General features: G+C 45.7%; 2 protein-coding genes across 8 annotated transcripts in view; one reads left to right on the top strand and one right to left on the bottom strand.

Annotated features, from left to right (window-relative positions):
* The window catches only part of ASPRV1 (aspartic peptidase retroviral like 1), a 107192-nt gene extending 104150 nt beyond the window's left edge, over positions 1–3042 (bottom strand). For all 7 annotated transcript variants that reach the window (XM_088026475.1, XM_088026477.1, XM_088026476.1 and 4 more), the window contains exon 1: positions 1611–3042. The gene's annotated coding sequence lies outside the window, so the exon portion shown is untranslated. The remainder of the gene's footprint in view (positions 1–1610) is intronic.
* A 600-nt stretch (positions 3043–3642) lies between these two features.
* On the top strand, positions 3643–5283 carry PCBP1 (poly(rC) binding protein 1). Its single transcript, XM_028116183.2, has one exon. It carries the CDS (start codon positions 3825–3827, stop codon positions 4893–4895), a length of 1071 nt encoding a protein of 356 aa, XP_027971984.1. The 5' UTR covers positions 3643–3824; the 3' UTR covers positions 4896–5283.
* Positions 5284–14733: the final 9450 nt, after the last annotated feature.

Below are 14733 nucleotides of genomic sequence, written 5' to 3'. Positions count from 1 at the left end.
AGGATATAATTCCTAATTATGTAATTTCTCTTTTTGTCTCCTCAGTTTTCAACATTTACTAATTTTAATTCCCTAAACAATTGTCTCCTCTATAAAACAAGGCCCTCTGCGGAGACCACATCTTGCATAGTGGTAAATATACAGACTCTGGATTCAGATTGCCTAGATTCAAATCCCTATTTTACTATTTAACTGTGCCTTAGACAAAATCCTTCACCTCTCTCTATCTCTGCAAAATGGAAATTAACATCACCCCCATCTCAGGAGGTTTTGTGAAGATTAAATGTGTACATTAATCATTCTGGTCACTGGGGCGCCTGGGTGGCTCAGTCGTTAAGCGTCTGCCTTCAGCTCAGGTCATGATCCCAGGGTCCTGGGATTGAGCCCCGCATCGGGCTCTCCACTCCGCGGGAAGCCTGCTTCACCCTCTCCCACTCTCCCTGCTTGTGTTCCCTCTTTCGCTGTGTCTCTCTCTGTCAAATAAATAAAATCTTAAAAAAAAAAAAAATCATTCTGGTCACAACCTAATAATGGGTTTCTCATCATTTTAATTTTGATGCGCCTTTTTATTTCACGTAAAAGAATAGAAATTACCAGAGTACACTGCATATAGTAAGAATAAGTGTTGTTTTGCAAAGACTTTGTTTTATATACGTGTGCATATATGAGTTATTTTGTAAAATTTATCTCTTATGGTGGTTTGCTTTTAAAACGGTTGGGGCACCTGCCTGGGTCAGTTAGTGGAGTATGCAATCTTGATCTTGGGGTTGTGAGTTTGAGCCCGTTAGGTGTAGAGATTAAATATGCAAAATAAAAAAATATGAGAGCCACTGAATTATCATACAGAATAAAGCTTCACACAGTGCCTGGCACAGTAAGCACTTAGTATTACTGTCATTGTTGCTTTTATGTACCCACCTGCTGAACTTATTTGTAGAATTATATAAGGTAATGCAAAAGCACTTCAGAAACTATGATACAGAACATTAATGTAAGTGAAAAGAAGCAAAAAGCCCTTCTCTCCATCTCTAACACCCACACATGTAGAGCCCTATTCAGGCACATATTCCTTGTTTGGCCTACAAGTTATTTGTTACATTAAACTGAAGAGTTCACAGACTACGATTTACCTAACACTGTCATGCTCTGTCAATATTTCCAGAGAAACGGAGGCTTGGCGCCAAAGCAAAATTATTTATTTTTACTTGGTTGGGACATTGGGGTGAGGAAGACTGAAGTCATGCCCACCGGCAGCTGAAGGAAGCAAGTGAGTCACACAGAGAAACTGCTTGCTCCCACAGAGCCAGGTAGGTCTAAATGTGCTGCAGACAAGGCTGGATTGACAGATACTTCAGCCTTTGGGTAGGGCTGAATCATTTCCCCCTCCCTATTGTCACCCAAACCTCATTTAAAAAAATAGCATTTGAGTCTCTTGCAGGTATAGCTCACGCGAGGAAAATCTGGGAATCCCCAAACAGATACAAACTGGGGGTGACTATGCACCAAAAGTTTACCTGAGGGGTTCTTTAAATGACAAGCTCACCTAAACATTCGAATAGCACTTGAATTCTAAAACAATGATTTACAGAAAAATTTGAAAATGTGCTCACCAATAAGGAAATCAGAAGGTCTGGATTCCATCCTCCACACTGTGTGACCTTGAATTAGTCACTTCATCTCTCTGGGCCTAAGTGAATTCGTCTGTTAAAAAAAAGAGAGAGAGGTAACACCTACCTCAGATCATTGTAAAAATTCAAGATAGTATGCAGTAAAATGCTAGCACAGCATCTGGCACTGGTAAATGCACAATAACATCTGTCTCTGTTCCTCTACACTAAAAGTTAACACCAGTTGTGGGTAAACTGAGGTTCACCAGCCAGCTGGCCTCCAAAAAAGGTCACTGGTATCTGAATTGCTTCATAGAAACTTTTTTTAAGTTTTTTTATAAGACCAGTTCTTGGTCTCTCCTGTGCTAAAAGTCTAGCAAATCAGTAATTTCCCATTTCATTTCTTAAAGCAACTATTCCTAGATGCTTCGGTACTGGGGGCCCAAATTATCCACTGGTACTGCCCCCCCATTACTCATTAAATTTAAAACTAACAACTCAGTATTATGCCTACATTTTACAGTTATAAACGTTTCCATTTTAAATTAATGGGGGGAAATGCATTAAAATTCAGCAGCCGAGGTTTGGACCAGGGTGGCCAGAGCAATCGCTGCGAGGGTAAGGCTCCAGCCAAGAAGCACGGGATGGGGGCTGGGAGCATTCTGGAGCTTTCGGGTCTACCCCAGTTTCTCGTTGGCGAAGAATCCAGGCCACGTGTCGCCATTTTGTGTTCTGGAAACATGGCGGCCACCCCGTGGGGAAGAAAGGGGGGCGGAGGGACCGCCACGTTAGCCGCTTTCCCTGAGGGATCCTGAAGCACGTTGCGCACACATCTGTCTGTGTGCCTTTACTGTCTGGCTTAGCCGAAGTAAAGAGAAAGGGATAGAAATAAACGTACACAAGCCACGCAAGCGACCTTTCTTTAGTGAGAGAAACGTGCTGTGGCGAACCGGCTAAAAAGGCCTTCCAAGATGGCGGGGCCCGAGAGGGGCCGCCCCCGGAGAGAGCGGGGCGCGGCGTCTGCACCAAGCGGGGAAACGGGGGAAAAGGCAGAAGCGGGAGCTTAAACGGTGTACGGAAAATCGGAAGAACCCCCCCCCACACACACAGCACTACTCGGCACACCATTGTCTTAAATGTCTGACAAGACTGCCACGACTAAAACGACACTAGGAGGGGTTTCTGCAGGTTCAACCGAAAAAAACTTGCAAAATGCAAACAAAGCATTATGTAAATGGACGCCATTCTTTTTCTACGGCCATGTTTCCAGCACTTCCCAGAAATCATCAGCAGAGCCGCAACTTGGGGGGCGGTAGGGGTGGGTTTCGGTCTTTCTCCACACAAGCCGCCGCTGGGGTACCGGGACAGGGGTGGGGGCTGGCGCGGGGCGCCCGGGCACCGGGGACGAAAGGGGCCCCACGTGCCTGCTCGCGCGCTCTCGCGCGCGCGCACCCACCCCACAAGCCTCGCCTCGCCGCCCCTCCCCCCCGGAAGACCGCGGCTGCCCCTCCCGTCTCCCCACACCCTTGCGCACGCGCTTTAGCCGCCTCACGCGCACGTTTTAAACCCGCGGCGTCCCAGCTGCCGCCTGCAGTTACTTTCGGGGCTGTCCGTGTCGCTCCGCTTCCAAACCCCTTTTGTTAGGCGGGAAAATAATGTGTCATCCACCATTCACAACACTAACATTTCCAAACATTTGCCAGTGCCGCTAGAGTTAATAAAATGCATGTTGGTTTTAAAACCTTGCCGGACTCACAGAGTCTGCCTATTGGGGCTTTATTTTCAATGCTAGGCTGTTAAAAGAGTTTTTAAAAACTACCATGTGGAGGTTGGCGCAATCTTGTGACCTAAAAAAGACGGGTCCTCATTTTTTTTCAAGGGGTCCTGCGCGGCAAGCACTTCCGGGGTCAGAGGGTACGCGGGGTTGAAAGCGGGCTTCCCGCCCCGCCCAGACCGCCGAGGCTGCCGCCGGAGTCGCCACCGCCGCGCCCTCGCCCACCCGCCCGCCCGCCGCTCCCGGCCCCGCTCGCCCCCTCCGCCGCCGCCGCCCGCCCCTGCGACGACGCCGCGGCCTCCCGCCCGCGCCCGCTCGCTCCCGCGGCCCTCGCTCGCCTCGCGCCGGCAGTTTTGGGCCTACACCTCCCCTCCCCCCGCCAGCCACCAAAGACTTGACCACGTAACGAGCCCAACTCCCCCGAACGCCGCCCGCCGCTCGCCATGGATGCCGGTGTGACTGAAAGTGGACTAAATGTGACTCTCACCATTCGGCTGCTTATGCACGGAAAGGAAGTAGGAAGCATCATTGGGAAGAAAGGGGAGTCGGTTAAGAGGATCCGCGAGGAGAGTGGCGCGCGGATCAACATCTCGGAGGGGAATTGTCCGGAGAGAATCATCACTCTGACCGGCCCTACCAATGCCATCTTTAAGGCCTTCGCTATGATCATCGACAAGCTGGAAGAAGATATCAACAGCTCCATGACCAACAGCACGGCGGCCAGCAGGCCCCCGGTCACCCTGAGGCTGGTGGTGCCGGCCACCCAGTGCGGCTCCCTGATTGGGAAAGGCGGGTGTAAGATCAAAGAGATCCGCGAGAGTACGGGGGCCCAAGTCCAGGTGGCGGGGGATATGCTGCCCAACTCCACCGAGCGGGCCATCACCATTGCTGGCGTGCCGCAGTCTGTCACCGAGTGTGTCAAGCAGATCTGCCTGGTCATGCTGGAGACGCTCTCCCAGTCTCCGCAAGGGAGAGTCATGACCATTCCGTACCAGCCCATGCCGGCCAGCTCTCCAGTCATCTGCGCGGGCGGCCAAGATCGGTGCAGCGACGCTGCGGGCTACCCCCATGCCACTCATGACCTGGAGGGACCACCTCTAGATGCCTACTCGATTCAAGGACAACACACCATTTCTCCGCTCGATCTGGCCAAGCTGAACCAAGTGGCAAGACAACAGTCTCACTTTGCCATGATGCACGGCGGGACCGGATTCGCCGGAATTGACTCCAGCTCTCCAGAGGTGAAAGGCTATTGGGCAAGTTTGGATGCATCTACTCAAACCACCCATGAACTCACCATTCCAAATAACTTAATTGGCTGCATAATCGGGCGCCAAGGCGCCAACATTAATGAGATCCGCCAGATGTCCGGGGCCCAGATCAAAATTGCCAATCCAGTGGAAGGCTCCTCTGGTAGGCAGGTTACTATCACTGGTTCTGCTGCCAGTATTAGTCTGGCCCAATATCTAATCAATGCCAGGCTTTCCTCCGAGAAGGGCATGGGGTGCAGCTAGAACAGTGTAGGTTTCACTTATAACCCCTTTCTGCTGTTTTCCCATGATCCAACTGTGTAATTTCTGGTCAGTGATTCCAGGTTTTAAATAATTTGTAAGTGTTCAGTTTCTACACAACTTTATCATCCGCTAAGAATTTAAAAATCACATTCTCTGTTCAGCTGTTAATGCTGGGATCCATATTTAGTTTTATAAGCTTTTCCCTGTTTTTAGTTTTGTTTTGGGTTTTTGGCTCATGAATTTTATTTCTGTTTGTCGATAAGAAATGTAAGAGTGGAATGTTAATAAATTTCAGTTTAGTTCTGTAATGTCAAGAATTTAAAAATTAAAAAATGGATTGGTTAAAAAATGCTTCATATTTGAAAAAGCTGGGAACTACTATCTTAAACTCTTTGTTGGTGGTTTTTTTTCCCTTCCCTTTTAGCGTTAGGCTTTTGTAGGGAAAAGGGTGGGCCCATCCTCGGTGTTCTCTCTAGCTCTTTTCACCTATTGGTAAGATTCCATTCCCTTTCTGCCCCAACAAAGGAACACAGCAGGCTGGGCCTGCTTTGGGATATTTGCAGACGGAGGGGCTTTCCCGGAGAGTGACATCCCTCCAAGTCCCAGAGAGGCCTCTGCCCATTTCTCTGGTAGAAAACAAGGGTTTTCTGAGATGGAAAAAGTAGCCCATTCCATAGGAACTCCAATGAATGGCAGTGTATCCTCCCGTCCAGCCAGCCCCACCCCTCAACCCAATCTCACAGGGGAAACTTAGCCAGGAACAACAAAAAATGTTCTAAGGTGGGAGGAGCTTGGGGGGGGACCCAAAGAAGAGGTGGGGGAGGGGAAAGGGCTGGGCTGGGGCTGAAGGGAGGGGCTGAGGTGGGGGGAAGGGAAAGGGTCAAGGGTGTGTTTGAGGAGTCGGAAGAGGGCAGGGGTGGTGATAGGGATGGAGGGGTCTTGGGCCCCAGGACTGGATGGGGGATGGTACCAGTGGGGTACACGTGGCAAGCATGCACCTGTGGCAAGCAGCCTGTCAGAGGATGTTATTACACCTGCCAAGTGGTGAATCCAGAAACAAAAGAGGCCCGGCTTCTAATTCTTCAGCTGTGTGCAATGTTAGAGAAGTCATTATACCAGGAAATAATCCTGCCTAAATGGGGCAGCCCTCACAGGCAGGAATGTAGCTAGATCCATTGACTGTAGCCTAAGAATGTGGTGTTAAAAATGCAGATACTTGGTACCCACCCCCAAATCTAATCGGAAGACTGCATTTTTAATAAAACCCCAAAAGGTTCTTACTAAGTGCCACTGATTATCTTCACCAATGGATTAGGAAGATCTTGCTGTGAAGGCCTAATAACCTCATGTCCACACCAGCCGTGGGACTAGACTGGACTTTATGAGAGAAAAAAAATTCTCTATGATTAGGCAAAGGCACTAGAAAATGGCAATACAAGACAATGGGCAATTAGGTGCCAAAGTGCTTAGTTCAAACCCCAGGCACTGTGGGAGATCACTAACAGCAAAGAGAAATTCCCGTGGGAGGGGAGTATTGCACACAATAAATACCTCTTGAGGCTTATTCTCTACAGGATATCTGCTTTTTTCTGAGGTACAAACCTGGTTCCAAGAATCCCTGGAGGTAAGACTGGGGTCTACCATGCACTTCACACCCACTGTGGAGTCAGGCAGTCACTGAAAACCCAATTTCTGGAGTTAAACCGGAGTTCAAATTTGAGTTCGGCCTCTTGTGGCCTTGGGCAAATTATTTAACCTCTGTATAACATGAAGGTATTAAAAGTACAGATCTCTTGGGCTTGGGGGGAAAAATGAGCATGTTTGTAAAGCAGAACAGTGCTTACAACGTAGCAAACTTAAATATACTTCAGATTGCAAAAAGTCAAAGGTCCATTTCTGCCCACAGTGTCTTTGGACAGAAAAGACATATTTAAAAGAGAACAAAGCAATGTGTACTAAATGACAAGCTGAGAGAGGACAGTTGGACTGAGGGGCCAGGACAGGTAAGGGAGGACCTAGTGAAAACCCAGAAACGGGTTCATTGTTTTCTGGAGGTAATGCGCATAAACCAAGTTTGCGAGGAGTAGGGCAGGAGTGAATAAGTTGAACCGGTCAAACCCAGGCCAAATGGTTTTTAAGGAGTCCCTAAAATTTGTTGGGTGAAGTGGTTCAAATGCCGTAAAAAAAGTAGACCTCAAATTGTCCTCAACCCCTTTTCCTCCCACCCTTTCAAAGGCAAAGCTGGCAACAATTTGTAAAATAATGACATAGGCTACAAGGCATAGGATGAAGGGCAACTTGGATGGACTGCAGTCAGGAAGAGCAGTTAGAAAATGGCCTCAAGCAGATTCTAATAACAGGTGGGGCAGCAATATCACTAGGAATACAGTAGAAAGGAGCCAAATACAAGGGAGATTCAAACTGAGTGTGAAGGCCAAAGAAAGCTAGAAGGAGGGGAGCCATGAATTCAGACATGGTGGTGTGACTATTTGCAGGGAGAAATATTGAACAAGTAGCTAGAAATAGACAAACTGAAGGGAAGTCAGAGCCTTAGGGAGACAGGTAAATGAGAGGAAGGGGCTAGAGATTGAGCTTTAGGGTAAAGGACCTAGTCTCCTTGTTCACCACGGTAACTCTCATGCCTGTCACCATAATATATTAACAGGAGCTCAGTAAGTATCTGTAGAATGAATATAGAAGTAGCCAATGAAGAAGCAATAGTCAAAGCAGCCTGAGAAAAACCAGGATAATGCCCTTGAGAGGAGTCAAGGAGGAAAGTTTCAAAGCTGATGAAGACAATAATGCTACAGAGAGGTTTAACAGAATTGATTGAACATTTACTTTGTGCAAAATACTTTGAACTAAAATTTGATGTTTTGGTACAACTGGAAGATGTGTAGTAGCTGATTATAGTTAAAAGCATAGTACGTGATAAATAAGGGGAGTTGGAGGAAGCCACAAAATCAGTTGAGGCTAAAACAGCCTTGAATGCCATAATAAAGGGTTTGAGCTTTATCCTGAAAACTAGTGAGCTTCAAAAATTTTCTTTAGAGAGGAAGAATGAAGGGGAGTAAGTCAGAGGGGGAGACGAACCAGGAGAGATGATGGACTCTGAAAAACCAACTGAGGTTTCTGGAGGGGAGGAGGGTGGGGGGATGGGTTAGCCTGGTGATGGGTATTGAGGAGTGCACGTTCTGCATGGAGCACTGGGTGTTATGAACAAACAATGAATCATGGAACAGTACACCAAAACAAATTATGTAATATATGGTGATTAACATAACAATAAAAAAATTAAAAACAAAACAAAAAAACCACTATGTCTACACTGGAAAAAAAATTTTTTTCTTTAATTGCACCCCTTCAGTAAAAAGTCTTTAGCATATACACTATTACACGTTTGTTTATAAATTACATACATGTATTTAAGTCATGCTTATTTATAAACTATATACAAGCATAATTCTAAATATTATGTATGTTAGAAAACAAAAAATTTAGAGGCACCTGGGTGGCTCAGCGGGTTCAGTGTCTGCCTTCTGCTCAGCTCATGATCCTGGGGTCCTGGGATCGAGTTTTACGTCAGGCTCACTGTTCAGCAGGATGCCTGCTTCTCCCTCTGCCTCTCTGCCCCTCCCCACTGCTCGTGTACATACATGACCACGGGCACTCTCTCTCTCTCAAATAAATAAAATCTAAAAAAAAAAATTAAATATTAACAGTTAAACAAATTGAAATCGAATTTCTAATAGTTTTTTCTCTTCCTTTTTTTTTTTTTTAATTCCTTCCACCCAGTCATTCTCAGAGACCACTTTAAGGGGATACTGGGGAAGACACTTCCAAAGTCATGGGTATCCTTGGGGAGCAGAATTTTAGAAGAGTGATAGGAGAAAGCCAGATTACACCAGGAGAGGATGGCCTGGGGGTAAGGAAGTGGAGACAGGAGTGTAGATGGCGGCTTAAGGGTGCAAAGGAGAGAGAAAAATAGGACAATGACTGGAATGGGGGAGGACTGGAGAAAAGATTTTGGTGGGGAGGGTTGTTGTTTTTGAAAGGAACTTCACTAAAGGCAGATAAGGAACAAATAGGGAGTTGAAAATAAAAGCTAGGTAAGAGGGGCGCCTGGGTGGCTCAGTCGTTAAGCGTCTGCCTTAGGCTCAGGTCGTGATCCCAGGGTCCAGGGATTGAGACCTGCATTGAGCCCCGCATTAAGCCCCATATCGCATCGGGCTCCCCGCTCAGTGGGAAGCCTGCTTCTCCCTCTCCCACTCCCCCTGCTTGTGTTCCTGCTCTCACTCTCTGTCAAATAAATAAATAAAATCTTGGGAAAAAAAGCTAGGTAAGAAAGGACTGTGGAGGGGCACCTAGTTGGCTCAGTCAGAGGAGTGTGTGACTCTTGATCTCGGGGTCATGAGTTCGAGCCCCACATTGGGTGTGGGGATTACTGAAATGTTTGTTTTGCTGTTTTTGTTGTGGGTTTTTTTTGTGTGTTTTTTTGTTTTGTTTTAAGTAGGCCCCACACTCAGCATGGAGCCCAATGCCGGGCTTGAACTCATGACCCTGAGATCAAGACCTGAGCTGAGATCAAGAATCCGACGCTTAACTGACTAAGCTACCCAGGTGCCCTGAGATTACTTAAATAAAACTTAAAACAAACAAAAAAAAGGATTATGGAGAGAAGAGGAGCTTGGAGCCATGAATATCAGATGCCAGGCCAGTTTGATTATTAGAATTTAATTCGTTTTGTTCCCTCTCCTATCAGGACTTACATTTCAGGACTCTTCTCTTTTCTCTTTGGGGCAGCTTGAGCATGCCCCATCCTCTTCTGGTTTGAGGACTGGAAATCGATAAGCCCCCTCTGCAGTTGCTGCGTTTCTTGCCACAGCCCCAGTCCAGCCACCAGTTGTTAGGCCACAACCACAGCCACAGTCGAGAAGACTGAACAGGTCGACAAGCACCTGTTGTGTCATAGCCACGGAAGTTGTCCCACGTGTTTGGAAGGCTAGTCTTCCCCCAGCCCCCAGTCCCCTCTCTCACACCACTCAACATACACACATGTACCCCACCACCATGCGCCCCACCCCAGCCATCAGTATGGGCATGAATCACCACTCTTGGGATCACCGTGAGAGCAGCTACTATCACCTGGACAGTAAGCAGTGTTTGTTAAGAGCTTGAGGTTAAAAAAGAAAAAAAAAAAAGAGCTTGAGTTGAACCCACCTCACTCCCTGCTACTCTTGGCTACCCTTGGTAGTGAGCCACATACTGTCCAGCATCACTAGGCTGTCACCTCCTGCCAATGAGACAGCACCTAGCCAGACATATAAATAGGCAGTCACCACCAGAGAAGCCTTCCACTGCCAAGTCCTCTGGCCACCTTGCCTGGCCTGGCCACCTGAGGGGCCTTCCTAAAATTCCAGTCTGGCCACATCACTCCCCTACTTAAAGGCCATCAAGTCCCTCCTCCAGTCATAGTCTACAAGAGAAATCCTAACCTCTCAGCATAGCTCATGGACCCTTCAGGATCCGTTCTTACCAGCCTCACCAGTGCAAGGCCTGCCAGTCTCTTGTCTCTGCCTTCAGCCTCCCATACAGAATGACGTGTAGTTCCCCAGTGTCATTCTGTTTGGGCATCCTTGCACCTGGGAAATAATGGTTTCTTCATAATTCTGACCGTGGCTGTCCTCTTTGTTACCTGCCTGGGGTTCTGGGACACCTCACTGGGGCTCCTGCCCTTGAGCATCAACATTCTGAAAGGAAAATTACACTCTGCTGAGGATCAGGAGAGCTGAGCTCTAGTCCTGGCTTTGGCATCAACTCTGTGGGTGATCTTGGGCAAGCTTTCTGGGTCTTTCTGGATCTTTCTGGGTCCTTCTGGGTCTCAGTCTTCCATCTGGGAAGCATGAATAAGATAATATCCACGATTCTCTGGCTGCCTTGGGAAATAATACTGCCTTTGTGGGCACCCATCCCTGCTTTTCCCTTATGCCACAGGGCGGACTTCTGACACACAGACCTTCTGTAAACACTCTAAGAGCGAAAAACGGAAGTTAACAAAAAAACTGTTCTGCAACAAGGCCCAGCTTGGCATTTTGGGTAACCACTCATAGGAGCTTGATTGAAGAGGAAGCAGAAGGAAGGAATTACCAGGAAGATTTACTCTGAATATCCCAGAAAGTGCTGTCACCTTTAGATGTTATGGGGAGGAGGTAAGGACAGTAGAAGGGAAGGCAGAGGGTACACACAAGAGAAGGCTATCTATAGTCAGGGTTAGTCCCCTAGGCAGACCCAAGCCCCCTTCTCCACTTTTCCCTGCTCTCATGTCCTAAGAGTAAGAGCTTTACGAAAGGGCTCTGGCTCTCCCCGAGCGCCCCCTGGACCCATGTCGGCTAAAGTCCGGAGAGGGTGGCCATAGCTGTTTCCCTTCTCCCAGCAGCAAATTAGCACTTCAGACATCAGCCACCAGGCTAAGTACACCTTGGTGGGGGGGTACTTTAGTGACAGCAAACACACTACCCCATTAGTCACTCTTGGGTGGTGGAAGAAATCAAATTGGTTATTCCCTGAGCCGTTCAACCACAGTGAGAAGACACACTTTCTTAAACCTACCTCCACGCGCATGAAAACCTGTGCCTTCATTTGTTAGTTCACCTCTTCTTCAAAAAGCATTTTCTTGGGGCACCCGGCTGGCTCAGTCAGAAGAGCATGTGACTCTTGATCTCAGGGTCATAAATATGAGCCCTGCCTTGGATGTAGAGGTTACTAAAAAAATAAAACTTTTTTAAAATTTATTTTATTTTATTTTTTAAGATTTTATTTATTGGGGCACCTGGATGGCTCAGTCAGTTAAGCGTCTGCCTTCAGCTCAGGTCATGGTCGAGGGTCCTGGGATCAAGCCCCACATCAGGCTCCCTGCTCGGCGGGAAGCCTGCTTCTCCCTCTCGCCCTCTCCCTGCTTGTGTTCCCTCTTTCCCTGTGTCTCTCTCTGTCAAATAAATAAATAAAATCTTTAAAAAAAAAGATTTATTTATTTTTGAGAGAGAGAGATCACAAGTAGGCAGAGAGGCAGGCAGAGGGAGAGGGAGAAGCCGGCTCCCTGTGGAGCAGGGAGCCCCATGCGGGGCTCGAATCCAGGACCCTGGGATCATGACCTGAGCCAAAGGCAGATGCTTAACCGACTGAGCCAACCAGGCGTCCCGATAAACTTTTTTTAAAAAAAGCATTTTCTATTGTGTGTCAGCTATACTTCAATTAAAAAATAAATAAATTTAAAAAAAATTTTTTTCAAGATTTTATTTATTTGATAGACAGAGCATGAGGGGAGGAAGGGGCAGAGGGAGAAGAAGAAGCAGATTCCCCACTGAGCGGGGAGATCCCAGGACCCCGAGATCATGACATGAATCAAAGTCAGACACTTAACTGACCGAGCCACCCAGGCGTCCCAAAAAATAAAATAAATTTTAAAAGCGTGTTCTGGGCTTGCTCAGTGTGCCCTTAAAAGAACCTTGTGTCACTGGCTCCTAACAGGACCTTAGTGAAGTCAGATGTGGTCGTTCCCCAGCCTGGAATCAGGCACACCAAGCAACATCCCCAGGACTGGCTAACATTTATCAAAAGCTTACTATATGCAGGGCACCTGGGTGGCTCATTTGGTTAAGTGGCTGACTCCATCTCGACTCAGGTCTTGATCTCTTGGTCATGAGTTAGGGCCCCACACTGGGCTTCACACTGGGCGTGGAGCTTACTGAAAAAAAAAAAAGGCTTACTATATGCAAAGCACTGTTCCAAGTACTTTAAATGAATTAACTCTGAATCTACAGGGTCCTATACAGTAAGTATTTTGATGCCACTTTATAGATGAGAAACAGGCACACAACAATTAGGTGATCTGTCCAACATTACAGAGCTAGTCAGCAGCAGAGTCAGTATTTGAACACAAGCAATGTGGCTCCCAAGCTCCTAGAAAGCTAGACATTTTTCCCCCCAGCTGCTTTCTTAATCACTATTCTGGACTGTCCCACCAGGACAGAAAAACTGCCCCAAATACTTAAAATTCTCCTCGGAGAGTCTTAATGGACAGATAGTCTGCACATTAGTCTTTGATAACTTTTATTGCCCAATTTTCCAATTAAGATGGCAAAACATTTTATAGAATGTACATGAATATGTACGCATATGAAAGTCCAAACTGTTATGCTATTGGGGTGCCTGGGTGGCTTAGTCAGTTAAGTGCCTGCCTTCGGTTCAGGTCATGATCCCAGGGTCTTGGGATCGAGCCCGGAGCCAGGCTCCTTGCTGGGCGGAGAGCCTGCTTCTCCCTCTCCCTCTGCTTGCTGCTCCCCCTGCTTATGCTCTATCTCTGTCAGATAAATAAATAAAATCTTAAAAAAAGAAAAGAAAATCCATTCTGTTAACATCCTCTATTTGTTTTATATACTACTCTTTTAAAGTAGCATATATATGCTACTCTTTTTAAAATGGGATCATCTCATTTCTCTAAAAAAAATAATAATAAAATGGGATCATACTCTACGGACTAATTTGTATGCTATTTTTCTTTTTATTAAATTGAGGTATCATTTAGATACCATAAAATCCACCATTTGGAAGTGTGAATTTAGTGGTTTTAGTATATTCACAAAGTTGTACAATCATCACCACTATCTTTTGTCAGACATTGTTATCACCTCAAAAAGAAACCCATACCCATTACCAGTCACTCCTCATTCCTCACCCACTTCATCCAACCCAGTCCTGGCAACCAATAATCTAATTTCTGACTCTATGGATTTGCTTGTCCAGACATCTCATATAAGTAGAATTATACAATATGTGGCCTTTTGTGACTGGCTTCTTTCAGTTAGCATAATGTTTTCAAGGCTCATCCATGTTGTAACATGTATCAGTACTTCATTACTTTTTTTGGCTGAATATATCCCATTGTATAACTAGACCACATTTTTGTTTATCCATTCATCAGTTAATACACATTTGGGTTGTTTCCATTTTTTGGCTAGGATGAATAATGCTGTTATGAACACTCCTGTACAAGTTTTTATGTGGACATATGTTTTCATTTCTCTTGGGTATATACCTAGGAGTGAAATTGGTGGGTCATATGGTAACTCTGTGTTTAACTTTTGAGGAATGGCCAAACTGTTTTCTACAATGGCAACACCATTTTATATTCCCACCATCTGAGTATGAGGTTTCCAATTTTTCTACCTTCTTGCTAATGCTTTTTTTTTTTAATAGTCATCCTACTGGGCATGAAGTGGTACCTCATTTTGGTTTTGATTTGCATTTCCCTTATGATTTTCACTTCATTCATTGAGCATCTTTTCTTCCCCTTATTTGGTCATTTGAATATCTTCTTTGGAGAAATGTCTATTCAAATACTCTGCCCATTTTAAAAATTGGGTTGTCTTTTTATCATTGATTTGTAAGAGTTCTTTATACATTCTGTATACTAGATTCTTATCTGATAGATGATTGCAAATATTTTCTCCCATTCTGTGGGTTGTCTCTTACTTTTTTTTTTTTAATCTCTTAACTTTCTTGATGGTTTCCTTTGAACCACAAAAGTTTTTGATGTTGGTGAAGTCTAGTTCATCTATTTTTTCTTTGATTGATCTGGTGTCATATCTAAGAAACCACTGCTTAATCTAAGTTCATGAAGATTTATGCTAATGTTTTCTTCTTATAATTCCAACTCTTACACTATAAAATTCAAAACATAAGGATAAATCTTAATGACCCTGGATTTAGGTTTTTGATCTATTCTGAGTTAATTTTTGTGTATGATTTGAGTAGAGGTCCAAATTAATTCTATTGCATA

This window comes from Eumetopias jubatus, unplaced genomic scaffold (genome assembly GCF_037043125.1).
Source record: "Eumetopias jubatus isolate StellerSeaLion01/CBP00866 unplaced genomic scaffold, mEumJub1_p1.0 scaffold_9, whole genome shotgun sequence".
NCBI classification, from domain to species: domain Eukaryota; kingdom Metazoa; phylum Chordata; class Mammalia; order Carnivora; family Otariidae; genus Eumetopias; species Eumetopias jubatus.
This window is presented reverse-complemented; position numbering and strand designations above follow the sequence as displayed.

Bases quoted from the DNA above. Each gene is read 5' to 3' on its own strand.
- PCBP1 (XM_028116183.2), top strand. From the start codon at position 3,825: ATGGATGCCGGTGTGACTGAAAGTGGACTAAATGTGACTCTCACCATT.